This window comes from Xiphophorus hellerii, chromosome 23 (genome assembly GCF_003331165.1).
Source record: "Xiphophorus hellerii strain 12219 chromosome 23, Xiphophorus_hellerii-4.1, whole genome shotgun sequence".
Lineage (NCBI taxonomy): Eukaryota > Metazoa > Chordata > Actinopteri > Cyprinodontiformes > Poeciliidae > Xiphophorus > Xiphophorus hellerii.
Genome location: NC_045694.1, coordinates 15,819,551 through 15,831,529, shown reverse-complemented (window position 1 = coordinate 15,831,529; position 11,979 = coordinate 15,819,551). Strand labels below are relative to the sequence as shown.

Genomic DNA, 11,979 nt, shown 5'->3' with positions numbered 1-11,979 from the left:
ATTTTTAAGAAGATGTCTTCTCAGAATAAAAGGTCAATCTGTTTAAATAAAAATGTGATGGGTCTTGTTTTTTGAACATGTTTTTACTTTGGTAGAGTAAACAGGGTAACAAATACAGGTAGCAGACATTCACATGCAGCTGTGAAGTTAAACTCAGTCATTTAAAAATTAACAAAAAATTCCTAAAAATGTCTACTTAAATAACTTAAACTTCTGCTTGGTTTTGGTTCAAACATGTAGCAGTAAGACTTTGTTCATGTTCCAGTTTTTTTGGGCTTCGATTCTCCCTGGAGTTTGAGTCTGACAGATGAACCAGCTTTCAGTACTCCATTCTATTTTTTTTTTTTTTTTTTAAGTTTATCCAAAATGCAACACCAGAAAAAAAAATTGAACCGATCCTGTTACTTGCTGGATTTCTTCATTGGTCTTTCTTGCTTTCTGTTGACTGTTCCACTTCGCTGGTTTCCTGCTGAAGCTCTCCGCTGCCATCTTCTGTCTGAAAACCGTTCTGCTTCTTGTTCAGCTTCTTGGACTTTTGGAAAAGCTCATTCAGGTTGAACTCTCGAATAATATTCTCCTGGCGAAGAAAAGAGGTATTCTCGTTAACTTTGTTTTGTATTAGCCAGTCAGAAAAAGGGAGTGTGCATTTACTGTCTTTAAAAAAAAAAAACCCAGACAAACCTCATTAAAGGTCCAAGACACAGCTCTCCCTTTGTTGTCCACCATTGGACGTCTCATAACTTCCCGTCCTCCTTGAAAAAGCAGCAGTGATGGCAGCTGCTTAGCCAGAGGAGATGTGCTCACCTTGTACCTATTTTTAAAAAGAATAAAGTGGAACAAATATTTGAATAAATAATATTGTAGCATCAAGGTGGCAATTAAAAGATTAAAGTAGAGAAATCACCTTTGTGAAACCTCTCCATAGCGACCAATGTCCACCTTTCCAAACCTGAGTCCAGCGCAGTTGTATCTGTAATAAAAACACCCAAAAAGAATAAAACTGAAACTAAAGCATGACATTCAATCATTTATATGTTAAAAAATGATCAACACATATCTAGGGATGAAAAATGCTTGTGCATGCCTACATAACAGGAGTTATTTTACAGATAAGGTGATGTTTAATCATCTGAAAAGTGAACAAACGGGCTGTAATAGTTTCCAAAAAAATTTAAAGGACACAGAGCACATTTTCTAAGAGACAACTATTATAGTAAAATATAGATTTTGGAGTACCCAGGTCTTTTGGTTTACATAAAATGAAGCATTTGTGTGAGTGAAAATGCCTCCATTGTAAAGTTACAGCTCAAGTTACAAACTCTTGGAGAGATCAAATTAAATTCTCACTTAAGAGAAAGGTTGGCAAAGATGGGAGCAAAGGACTGGCAGTCAGACGACCAGTTGGCGTAAAACTCAACAATCCAGGTGACGCGACCGTCCTTCTGCAGCTCCTCCTGTCGACAAAAATATGTAAAAAATGAAAAAAACCACCAAGCAACTATTGATTCACTCTTTACTCTTAAACCAACTTATCTGTTATGGAGTTCTAGATAGTTTAACAGTATTATGTTCTTACTACATTGCATATAAATACTTTATCACCTCATGAAGATGGGTGTGAAATTGCAGAACTCGATATTCTTCACCATTTGATTTTTTAATTTGAATTAAAACAGCAATGAGGTGCCGGCGTACATGAAATAAGACTTATTACATAAAAAAATGCTAAAACTCACATCTATGGTTTTGTCACTGAAGTACTTTATGTACTCTGGGCCCATGTAGAGAGGAGGCCTGCACGTCATGACAAATGCTGGAGACAAAGAATGAAACATGAAAACATTTTATGTGAATACTTATACTAAATAAGTAATAATTAATTCAAAAGTAAAGTAACTCAGTTAATATGTAACTTCCACTACATGTGTATTTTGTTGCTTGTTTGGGTGTGTGATTCAGCTTTATTTTGCCAAATAAAGGGAAATGTTTGAAAGGTGGACTGAGTAAATCAGATGTTTTAAATAAAACTCAGGTGAAATACTTAAAGTGACAGAACTGGAAGGACAGGACATTTTGGCATTAGTTGTTGGGGATGACAAATGCAAGAAACCTGGAATTGGTAATATTTAAAATATATATGTTTAAAAGCAGATTGGTACAATTAAATATATTAATACAACTAGTGCCACCCCTGTTAAAGGTGTAAAAAGTCCTGAAATATGGCATCATAGATCCTCTACTGCACTCAGAAGTGGTCATGAAATGCTTCAACACATAGTAGCATATTTGTATGCTACTTTAAATGGGTTCGACATGTTTGGGGGGAAAGATGATGCATTGAAATTTGCATATTTTGATACAGAAGAAATGTGTTTTGATAAATCTGCTGAATGAGTAATACAGGTTCTATAAAGGAACATAATTTTCCATGATTATTAATTATGATGCAGATCTATTAATAGAGAAGGTGATAAATGACTAAACTCTAAAACGTGACTGACCTACACACAGTGCAAGGTAGAGAATACCAAGCCGAATGTCCAGCCTGAAGAAGAGGATCGCATTGGCCACTTTGCTGAACATGAACAAGTTGCCTATGTGCTGCTCCAGTGTTACTGCAAAAGAGAAGAATCATTGACTAAAGCATGCAGGAAAAGCCTTCAGAGTCCTGAGCAAGGTCATATGAGGGTGGGACTACTCTGCACCTGTAATGTTTACACAATAAAGGCAGGGTTTCAGGGAATTACTTCCTGTATGTGGCCTGGTGTCGGGTCAGAGATTCCCAAAGAGCCACATGTTAGAATAGCATAAAAATGACATAAATACATAACATTTAGGTGGATGAATGAAAAGATTTGTACTTACTGGCTCTTCTATTCTTCATCATCACAATCGCACTCAGAAACATGAGTATCTCCACTTCTCTCTGGTAAAATGAATAAAAATCAATTACAAACAATCTTATTGACTGTTTATTCTATTATCCGACACATGCTAGGTTAGCTCCACGATATTTAACAGCAGCACCAACCCCCTCTCCCCAGCGTGCTCACCCAGTCGAAGTCGCAGGAGTTGCCGTCCTCCCGGTCGGTCGCCAGGTGTTCACACAGTCCTGGAGCCTTCCTGACCACTAAGAAAGCGACGGTCAAAAGGAACGACACGATGTAGTAAGGTTTCAGCAGCCATTTGTAAATCTGCGGTAGATGATACAAGAAGGCAAGCACTCCTGTGATTAACCCCATAGTGTTAGAGGAGACAGCCCACCAGGACAGACCACAGGGGTGAAATGAAATGACAGCTGAACGGTCTGGGTTACACACTGCGCCTGCGCGTCAAACGGGACACATTTCTTCTTTCTGAACTTTCTTTGTGGGCACAGCGGCTTGCCGTAGATTGGCGGGTACTTCCAAAAACGTAAACAAAGCTAGTTGAAGATGGAGGGCCAGGGTGGTTCTGGACAAAATGAAGATGAAAAGCAAAAAGAAAGCGACTCCACCGAAAAGCGGACTGATGCGGCGGCCACAGTAGGCGAACCTGGCAGTAAAGCGGCGGAGGAGACGGCTGCTCGGTACAACCGGCTGAAGCTGTTCGATAAAGTGATTCAGAAGAGCCTGAACAAGTTCATAGAGCATGCCAGGTAACACGTCGAAGAACTACTCTAGGCTTTAGAAGGTTTTCTGAACTCGTTTACATTTTGTCACGTTAAAAAAAAAAAACATGTTTATTTTTATTTTACTTGATACACAATTTTCCTAAATTGGGATAAATGAAAATGTAAGTGCATTCTTGAAAAGAGTAAAAAGAATATACAATTTAATTTGAGTGTTTTCAAGCTTTTAATTGTCGTTAGAAAAATTAATACATCCTCATTCACTACCATGTTGTCCTCCTCAAGTGTTATCAATTTTTTGCACTGTGTTTTAGCTTATTTCTTTCTTCTGTTACTTACTCTTTTCTTCTCATCCTTCTCTTCTTGCAAAACTTGGTCTCGTGTCCTTATGTTCTTTCCTTCCTTACGTCATCCACTCTTTTCTTCTTCCCGTCATACTATTTTGTTGTGGCCATTTTTAGTCCAGAGTGATTTACTCAAACATGTGTTTTTACATAATACTCATAGATGCAACTAAAAATTACAAATCAGATGTAAACAAAACAACATAAAGAGTCGGACATTTCTCTTTTTCAGTTTTAAGGCTTTTGCCAGCACGTTTCGCCCACTGTTCAAGAAGAACATTAAGAGGATGGAGGAAATTCATAAGCATTTTACAGAAATGCTGCAGAAATCCATACAGGTGAGAAGCACCGTTTTGATTGTTTCATACACACAACAGCACGTAACATTGTTCAAATCCATTAAAATGTATCATGTATTCATTATGTATTATACATTGTATCTTTCATCTGCACTTGCTGATATGACTTCTGAAAATTTTCAGCAAAAGAAGTTAAATGTATAAATATATTTAAGGTCTTTATGTGATTAGTTGCTTGATTGTATTTGTTATGTCTCTCTTCACTTTAAGGAGGACATCATGAAACTAATGGAGGAAGGCAAGTTTGAGTCCAAATTTAATGAACTGGACAAGCTGGAAACCAAGGCCAAGGACAAACCAGACCCTGCATGGTCAGTACACATTAATAAATAATATTCACTTTCCTAAGCATTGTTTATATTACAGTTGTGTAGAGGTTACAAGAGATGGTCATGTATCCATCTAAACATGCTGAGATTCTCACTATAAACTCACTACCTGAAGTTTTATGCTTAGTTATCATAACTTATCAAACTGTGCAGCCCCATTTCCTAAACCTATTTGTTTTAACTCAGGGTTATTGTTAGCTAATAGGACAAGCTCAGACAAAAAAAAAAATGTGTATATATATTTATTAGTATTTAAGGTTGAAGCTTTTTGGTCTCTATTTATTTCAACTTCTCTAAGGCGGCCCAGTGGAGTTCCTGAGCAGGACATCTGCAGCTTTTTGATGCCATACTATATGAAGCAAGAGGCCTACATGAAGCTGGAGCTGAAAAGGATTCAAGCAGAGAACGCTGCACTGGCAGAGAGGGTTCGGGCGGGGAGAGAAGGCATTGCTCAAACTGAGCATCGGATTTCTACAGGTGTAGATGAGTGGAAGGTAAGAAATAAGAGGCAATCTGCAGGAGACTTCAAATATTAACAAGATATAGAGATGAGAGTTCATTGTTATTTTAAGTTTTCTGTCCATGAGCGTATAACCACAGTTTTTTTTAGCATTTTATTTTTAAATAAATTTTTATCTTTCAGAATTCATTAATGTTGTATAGTCACAGTTTCTTTAGATTAAAATTTTTGTTTATTTCTTTTTCTTACAAGTTAGCTGAAATTTGTTAACAAAGGGAAGTTTGAAGCACTATCAAAGATAAGCATTGATGTTTGAGTTAAATTCTGTTTTATGATATTTTTTATTTGTAAATTATGAAAAGTAATAAAGAAAAAGCACTCATATGTACATGGAGTGTTTTCCCTCTTAGGTTAAAAAGTAAGGATTTTAACCATGATTGTTAATTTTTTCTTTATCTTTGTCATTTACAGGCCACAGTGACTGAATTTGAAAGATTGGCTTCTTCCCTTTGCCCTGCTCATGTATTTGATGAATGACTATTGTTATTTTGTTTTAACATTGGGAACTTTTAAAATGCACATATGTTATTTACTCTACCACCCAGTTTGAAAATAAATTAAATTATACAAGTCAGTATTTGTGTGTTTTTTGTTTGTTTTTGACATCCACATGTAAATGGCGGTACTACGGTATTGTGCGTGTTTGCTTCCAGTATTACGGTAAATTGGGACATGAAAATAAAGCCACAAAGAAGAGAAGCAAAGCAGTTGACGCTCGCATGGATACTCGTTGACGCAACGCTACATGGACAAGCTTTAAGCTAGACAAGACCGGCTTCCCTCCCCCAAAGCGCTTTAAATGTATTAATCTTGATAAATATGACTGAAATGTTTTCCACTCTGTTCGGGCAAAATGAAGCTCAGGGACCTCCCGGGTCTTCGTCTTTAGGTTTTGGACCAGGGAAGCCGCCGCCACCTATCCCGCAGAACCAAGTCTCCATGGCGGCGCAGATGCCACCGCAGCTCGTGGATGAAGGGCCTGCCCTGCGAAAGTCCGGAGCCATGAACGAACCTTTCTATTTACTGCGAGAGCTTCCTGGTACGTTCGCATTATTACGCCTGCTGGACACAATGTGTGATATTTGTATTTTCAACGGGTTTGGCTGAGATATTACACACTGACAAACAGTTTGTAAACAGTGTTGCTAACAGTTGCTAACGGCACAAGTGAAGCAAGTGAAAGCTAATTGTCGTTATTAGCCTCTCTTTTTTTTAATCAGAATAGTTGTATTCTTTACATCTCGACAAACATACCTTAAGCTTACGTTTGTTTACTTTTGTTCTTAAAGGCCGTATATTCGTTTATGCTTCATTTTAAAACCAAATGTTAGAGGGAGCATTCGTGTTGTAGCATCAACAGTCACCGTTCACCTACACGTTACTAGATGTTTGTTACAACTTTACTGTATATTTTGTTCAATTTTTAGCTAAACTTTTTCAATATAATTTTGTGTGTTTAGTTGGAAACGAATTGACGGGCAACACCAACCTTATCACACACTACAACCTGGAACATGCCTACAACAAGTTCTGTGGGAAGAAGGTGAAGGAGAAGCTGAGCAACTTTCTGCCAGAGTTACCAGGTAAGCAGCCTGTTAATTTATAAAAAACAAAAGCTTTCGTCTGTCATTTCCTATGTACTGTTCTTATCATGGGAAATGACCTTTTTTCAAAGTCAGGAAGACTTAATTGCAGTCTCTTCTATAGATGCTAGGAATCTTTTAAATTTAACTCTTGGTCTTTTGTTTGATCATTTAAATGTAAATAGTAAACTTTTTACCTCAAAAAGTACAAGTACGCAACAGTAATAGGATACAGATGCAAAGGAAGTGGAGCAGTGTCATAATGTTAATACGCATTGCATAGAAGCACAATTTGAGCAAGGACTGCAGTAGTATTAAGAAACGTCATGTGACATTATTGTTGAATATTACAATGAGGGTAACAGTTGTAAAAAAGGCACATTATTCTCCCTACTGCTTAATTTCAATTCTGCCACCAGTGTTCCCATTACTTTCAGTGATCTTTAGCATTTCAGCCATGATCACCTAATTCAGGTGTGGGAATCTGATGCTGTAAGATCTTATTGAAATACTCATATGTCATATGTGTCCCTTGCACATATTTGTGAGTTTGCTTTCTTTAAACTTTTCTCTCCATCTCCTGCGTGGCAGGTATGATCGACTGTCCGGGCACTCAGGACGGCAGCTCGTTACGCTCTCTGATCGATAAGCCTCCAGTGTGTGGGAACTCCTTCAGCCCGCTGACTGGTGCTTCGCTCACAGGATTCAGACTACACACAGGACCGGTACTTTATTTCATATTCTGGTCTGCTGCTAACGTCTTAAACACATCATGAGTAGATATTAAATACTAATGCATGCACATATTTCCAGCTCCCAGAACAGTACAGACTGATGCACATACAGCCTCCAAAGAAGAAGAGCAAGCATAAACACAAGCACCACCGACCACAGGACCCATTACCACAAGGTAGGACAAATTATTACCTTTAAATGCAAATGAGTTCAGCATGTCTGCAAGCCACTTACTTACCTGCTTCTCTACCGTTTTCAGAAACTCCCTCAGACTCTGATCCTAAGAAAAAGAAGAAAAAGAGGGACGATGACCCGGATCGAAAGAAAAAGAAGAAAGACAAGAAAAAGAAGAAGGTGAGAATAAATGTTTAACATCAAAGTAATAATTTATTTTCTTTATGACTCGGATCAAAAATGATTACATTTTGAGTTGGATCTGATTGTCTTGTCTAAATCTATAAGACAAGAGGATGATGTTTTTTTCAGACACCTATCTACAGAAAGAAATCGAACATCTCTCTAGTGAATCTGAAAAATATAAATACATCATTTAAGTAAGTTTTAAAATAGATTTTGGTGTTGGCTCATGTAAGCTGTTAGTAATTATTAAAAATAATCCAAACTGGAGAAGAAAATGGATTTATAACTACATTGTGAGCAACAGGTGTTACTTTTATCATTGTTGACTTTAAAGGTTGCTGTCAATTTTCCAGCTCTTGATTTGCTCCTAGTTCCTTCTTTGTTTGTGTGACAAACTACAACTACATCACCATATTTGGTCAACATCCTGAGTGTTGCTGTGCAACGCTGGCTTGGTATTTAATGTCTTTTGATTACTACAAATTTCTTTAGTTCATTTTTAGGTATTACGGCCATGTGCATATGAGATGCATGGAGAGCAAAATGTACATTATTTATTCAATGTAACAAATAAATAGTTAATTTTTTTGGTTCATGACGAAGTTATTGTTACAGTAAAATTAGCATAATAAACATGTTTTTTTTAAAGTGAGATAATTGTTTCCATGACCATGAAACTAATAAATACTGAAATAATTGCTCATGCTTTTTGTAAAAAAAAAGAAAGAAAAAAAAAGTCAAGATATTTAATAAAGCAACTTGGCATTTGTCATTTTAATTATCACTTGTTTATAAGAAACTATTTATTTGTATAATTAAGGCAATTTTGGACTTTCTTAGAGATTAACTTTGCATTAAGACAACAAATCCAAAAGGTTTTTGAAATCTTAATGTTGTGGTTATTTCTTAACTTGCATTAGAATTGTTAAACCAGTTTGAAACTTTTATCTGTGTGTGAACAATGTCGGAAAGCGTGACTATATAAAATTAAACCGGTGTTTGTCTCTGCCCTGATCCAGAACCGCCACAGCCCAGACCACCCCGGCCTCACTGGATCGCAGCCCAGCAGCAACAGCCTCAGATAGACAGAAGCCCACTGTGTGTGTCTGCCTGTTTGAATGTGTGACGTTTTGTAAGAGTGTGTGTTTTACAGGTTATTGTATTATTAAAGGTATGCTAAATGAGATAAACAAATGGCTGTATAATGTGTGCATGTGTGTGTGTTGAGTAAGCAGAGATGCTGGGTAAAAATGGAAAGAGATGTTACAGATTAAGCTTAAAAAAACAACAACAACTGTGTGGATGGACTAAACAGCCGTTGTGTATTTCTTTAATTTTTTTGTTCTTATTTTGACCATAATGCCAAAATCAAATAAACTTTGATTATTAATTTTATGTTTCTTTCCTTAATCTGAATCACCTTACCAAAAAATGACACATTTGCATTATGTTTTATTTGTACATTTATTTACCAAATAATGTTGGATAACCTAAATGAATTCTGTAAATCAAAAACTCTTTAACGGTACAGAGGGACTGCTGTAAAGTCCTTAAATACGGTTTAAGCCAATGTTTTTGCTCGTAGATCACAGCCGAAAAGACCACATGTAACTTATACTTACTGCTGGAATAACGAAAGGAATTCAGTCTGTTCTCATGAGGTCAGTGGCTGCGTTATTGTCAAACTGTTCGTTTATGGAAAATGGCTTTGGTTTACAGAGAAAGCTGTTTGGCAGAAATGCTCTTAGAAATACCTCTTTACTGAAAGGCAAGGTGACAGCAAAACGAAAAATAATATAGCAAAACTATTTTCTTCTACAGAGAAAAAACAAACCATGCATCAGAAATAAGAAAAAGTGGCAAAAACTTACATCTGTGTAATATAAACATATACATTTTGTATACATTTAGTATCATTACTTTTCTGCTACTGACACAGGGAACACAACCTGCTACAAACAGTTTTTATTTTAAAATCAGATGTGAAATCACATCAAGGAAACAGACTTAAAGCACAGCAGGTCGTCCTTATGTTCCTATGCTATACACTCCAATATTTATAGTAAAACAAGCTGAAAATGTTATAAAAGTAACAAGCCACACCACCGTTGTATTTACAAAAAATATATTTTTTTCCAAGTCAATGCAAGACCATAGAAATAAAAGCTGTATAGACCTAGAATCATCTGAGCTACTTTTATTGTAAATCCTCTACAAAATAGATTTCCCTTTTTATTTCTACTGCAGCTAAAGTATAAAATATACACTTGCATACTCATATACACACACTAGTGAATTTCTGTGCATAAAGCAATACAAAGTGTTTTAAAACTGTTCAGACACACACTGTGTCAGAATCACCCCTGTCAGTCACATTTCCTATACAAAATTGTTCCTATATATACAATATATACGTATATATATATATATAATATACACTGCTCAAAAAAATAAAGGGAACACTTAAACAGGTGTTTAACACTTAAAGTGTTCCCTTTATTTTTTTGAGCAGTATATATATATATATATATATAAAAGTTTGGACACACCTTTTAAGTCAATGAGCTTCCTTTATTTTCATGACTATTGACATTGTAGATTCACACTGAAGGCATCAAAACTATGAATAACACATGTGGAAATATGCACTAAACAAAAAAGTGTAAAACAACTGAAAATACCCCTTATATTCTAGTTTCTTCAAAGTAGCAACATTTTGCTGTGATTACTGCTTTGCACACACTCTGCATTTTCTTGATGAGCTTCAAGAGGTAGTCACCTGAAATGGTTTTCACTTCATAGCTGTGCCCTGTCAGGTTAATAAGTGGGATTTCTTGCCTTATAAATAGTCATGAAAATAAAGATAACCCATTGAATTAGAAGGTGTGTCCAAACTTTTGGTCTGTACTGTATATATAAATTACAGAAATGTTTGGGTTCTAGCATTATTGGTGAAACAAGTGGATGACCAAAGGTAAAAATGGAATTTACAAATGTTTTTAGTGTTTATCTGAAGAAAAATCAGATAATCGAAAGAGTCCAGTGTACTGTGGATGAAACCTGGGACAAAACAACAGGAGGTAGATGTGGTATCTAAACATCCAGTCATTTTTGTGTTCAAATTATCAGATGGGCTCAGATAAAATTCTCAAAATCTTCTTCATATGCCTCATAAGTCTTCTTACTTTGGAAGGTGCATGCTCTACATTTTCCTGATTTGCTTAGATTCTTCTTACTTTGGGGATCCTGTAGAAAAAGCACAAATAACATTCTGCATAATACAAAAACAATACTGATCAGATTATGCAACTGTCCTAAAAACCTCGTCGTTTCTTTGGTGTTCGCAGGTTAGTACTGATTGTCAGGAAACTACTTCAAGTATAGTGATATCCACAGTTTGTCGTTCCCTCTGCTTGAACTTTAGGTTTATGGCTTGAAATGAAAACTGTTTTGGCTCTTGGATCTAAATCCAAATAAATAAAAGAGCAACAAAAGCTGATGACACGTCTCTCCAAATAACAGGAAATTCTGACTGGTAACAAAAAAAAGCTCCATGACCTCGTTTGTGGCAGGCAAAACAAGCACTAGCAATGACTAAAAAATAAAAATAATACTGTTGAAACCAGAAGTTTATATACACTGAATGAAAGAATGCTTAAAGTTAAATCAGATCAGATGTCTCTTGTTTTAGGTCAGTCTTGATTACCATTATATCTACAGTATATGCTAAATGTCACAATAATTAGAGAAAGAATATATCAGATATTTTGGCTGATTTCTTTTAACTTTCTCATGAGATGTTTCCCAAGCCATGACATCATCATCTGCGCTTTTCATTACTGTTTAAAAATATAGTAGTTATTCTATCTATAAACTCCTCATTTTGAAGACGTTAATAATAAATCTGACATATTTTTCTCTTTCATTGTTGCAGGCATTTAGCGAATACAAATCTCAGTTGGTAGCACTGTTGGCTTGCAGCAAGAAGGTCCTGGGTTCGATTCCCAGCCTGGGGTCTTTCTGCACGGAGTTTGCATGTTCTCCCTGTGCATGCGTGGGTTCTCTCCGGGTACTCCGGCTTCCTCCCACAGTCCAAAGACATGAGTGTTAGGTAAATTGGTCTAGTTGAGTGTGTGCGT

The 11,979-nt window shown here is 36.2% G+C and overlaps 3 protein-coding genes across 4 annotated transcripts; 2 read left to right on the top strand and 1 right to left on the bottom strand.

Moving 5' to 3' along the window:
• Nucleotides 1–64: 64 nt before the first annotated feature.
• Nucleotides 65–3,323, bottom strand: tmx2a (thioredoxin-related transmembrane protein 2a). The gene is made up of 8 exons (XM_032555462.1): nucleotides 3,054–3,323; nucleotides 2,866–2,926; nucleotides 2,502–2,615; nucleotides 1,737–1,813; nucleotides 1,348–1,454; nucleotides 905–970; nucleotides 682–811; nucleotides 65–577 (listed from the first exon to the last, which is right to left on the bottom strand). Exons 1-8 carry the CDS (start codon nucleotides 3,240–3,242, stop codon nucleotides 419–421), a joined length of 903 nt encoding a protein of 300 aa, XP_032411353.1. The 5' UTR covers nucleotides 3,243–3,323; the 3' UTR covers nucleotides 65–418.
• Nucleotides 3,324–3,434: 111 nt separating this feature from the next.
• pmf1 (polyamine modulated factor 1) lies at nucleotides 3,435–5,737 on the top strand. The gene is made up of 5 exons (XM_032555466.1): nucleotides 3,435–3,637; nucleotides 4,187–4,292; nucleotides 4,524–4,624; nucleotides 4,941–5,136; nucleotides 5,574–5,737. The coding sequence occupies exons 1-5, from the start codon at nucleotides 3,435–3,437 to the stop codon at nucleotides 5,637–5,639; spliced, it is 672 nt and encodes a 223-aa protein (XP_032411357.1). The 3' UTR covers nucleotides 5,640–5,737.
• A 102-nt stretch (nucleotides 5,738–5,839) lies between these two features.
• On the top strand, nucleotides 5,840–9,235 carry med19a (mediator complex subunit 19a). 2 transcript variants are annotated; one of them, XM_032555464.1, is made up of 7 exons: nucleotides 5,840–5,963; nucleotides 6,052–6,201; nucleotides 6,623–6,745; nucleotides 7,337–7,470; nucleotides 7,559–7,655; nucleotides 7,740–7,834; nucleotides 8,860–9,235. In XM_032555464.1, exons 2-7 carry the CDS (start codon nucleotides 6,102–6,104, stop codon nucleotides 8,923–8,925), a joined length of 615 nt encoding a protein of 204 aa, XP_032411355.1. In that variant the 5' UTR covers nucleotides 5,840–5,963; nucleotides 6,052–6,101; the 3' UTR covers nucleotides 8,926–9,235. The 2 variants fall into 2 exon arrangements, with proteins under 2 accessions (XP_032411355.1, XP_032411354.1); XM_032555463.1 differs by having other exon boundaries at nucleotides 5,849–6,201.
• Nucleotides 9,236–11,979: the final 2,744 nt, after the last annotated feature.

Bases quoted from the DNA above. Each gene is read 5' to 3' on its own strand.
- tmx2a (XM_032555462.1), bottom strand. From the start codon at position 3,242: ATGGGGTTAATCACAGGAGTGCTTGCCTTCTTGTATCATCTACCGCAG. The intron at 2,616-2,865 runs GTAAGTACAAAT...TCTCTTTTGCAG, and splicing joins GATGAAGAATAGAAGAGCCA to TAACACTGGAGCAGCACATA. The intron at 578-681 runs GTTTGTCTGGGT...TTTCTTCGCCAG, and splicing joins TGTCTTGGACCTTTAATGAG to GAGAATATTATTCGAGAGTT.
- pmf1 (XM_032555466.1), top strand. From the start codon at position 3,435: ATGGAGGGCCAGGGTGGTTCTGGACAAAATGAAGATGAAAAGCAAAAA. The intron at 3,638-4,186 runs GTAACACGTCGA...TCTCTTTTTCAG, and splicing joins AAGTTCATAGAGCATGCCAG to TTTTAAGGCTTTTGCCAGCA. The intron at 4,625-4,940 runs GTCAGTACACAT...AACTTCTCTAAG, and splicing joins GACAAACCAGACCCTGCATG to GCGGCCCAGTGGAGTTCCTG.
- med19a (XM_032555463.1), top strand. From the start codon at position 5,982: ATGACTGAAATGTTTTCCACTCTGTTCGGGCAAAATGAAGCTCAGGGA. The intron at 6,746-7,336 runs GTAAGCAGCCTG...CCTGCGTGGCAG, and splicing joins CTTTCTGCCAGAGTTACCAG to GTATGATCGACTGTCCGGGC. The intron at 7,656-7,739 runs GTAGGACAAATT...TACCGTTTTCAG, and splicing joins ACAGGACCCATTACCACAAG to AAACTCCCTCAGACTCTGAT.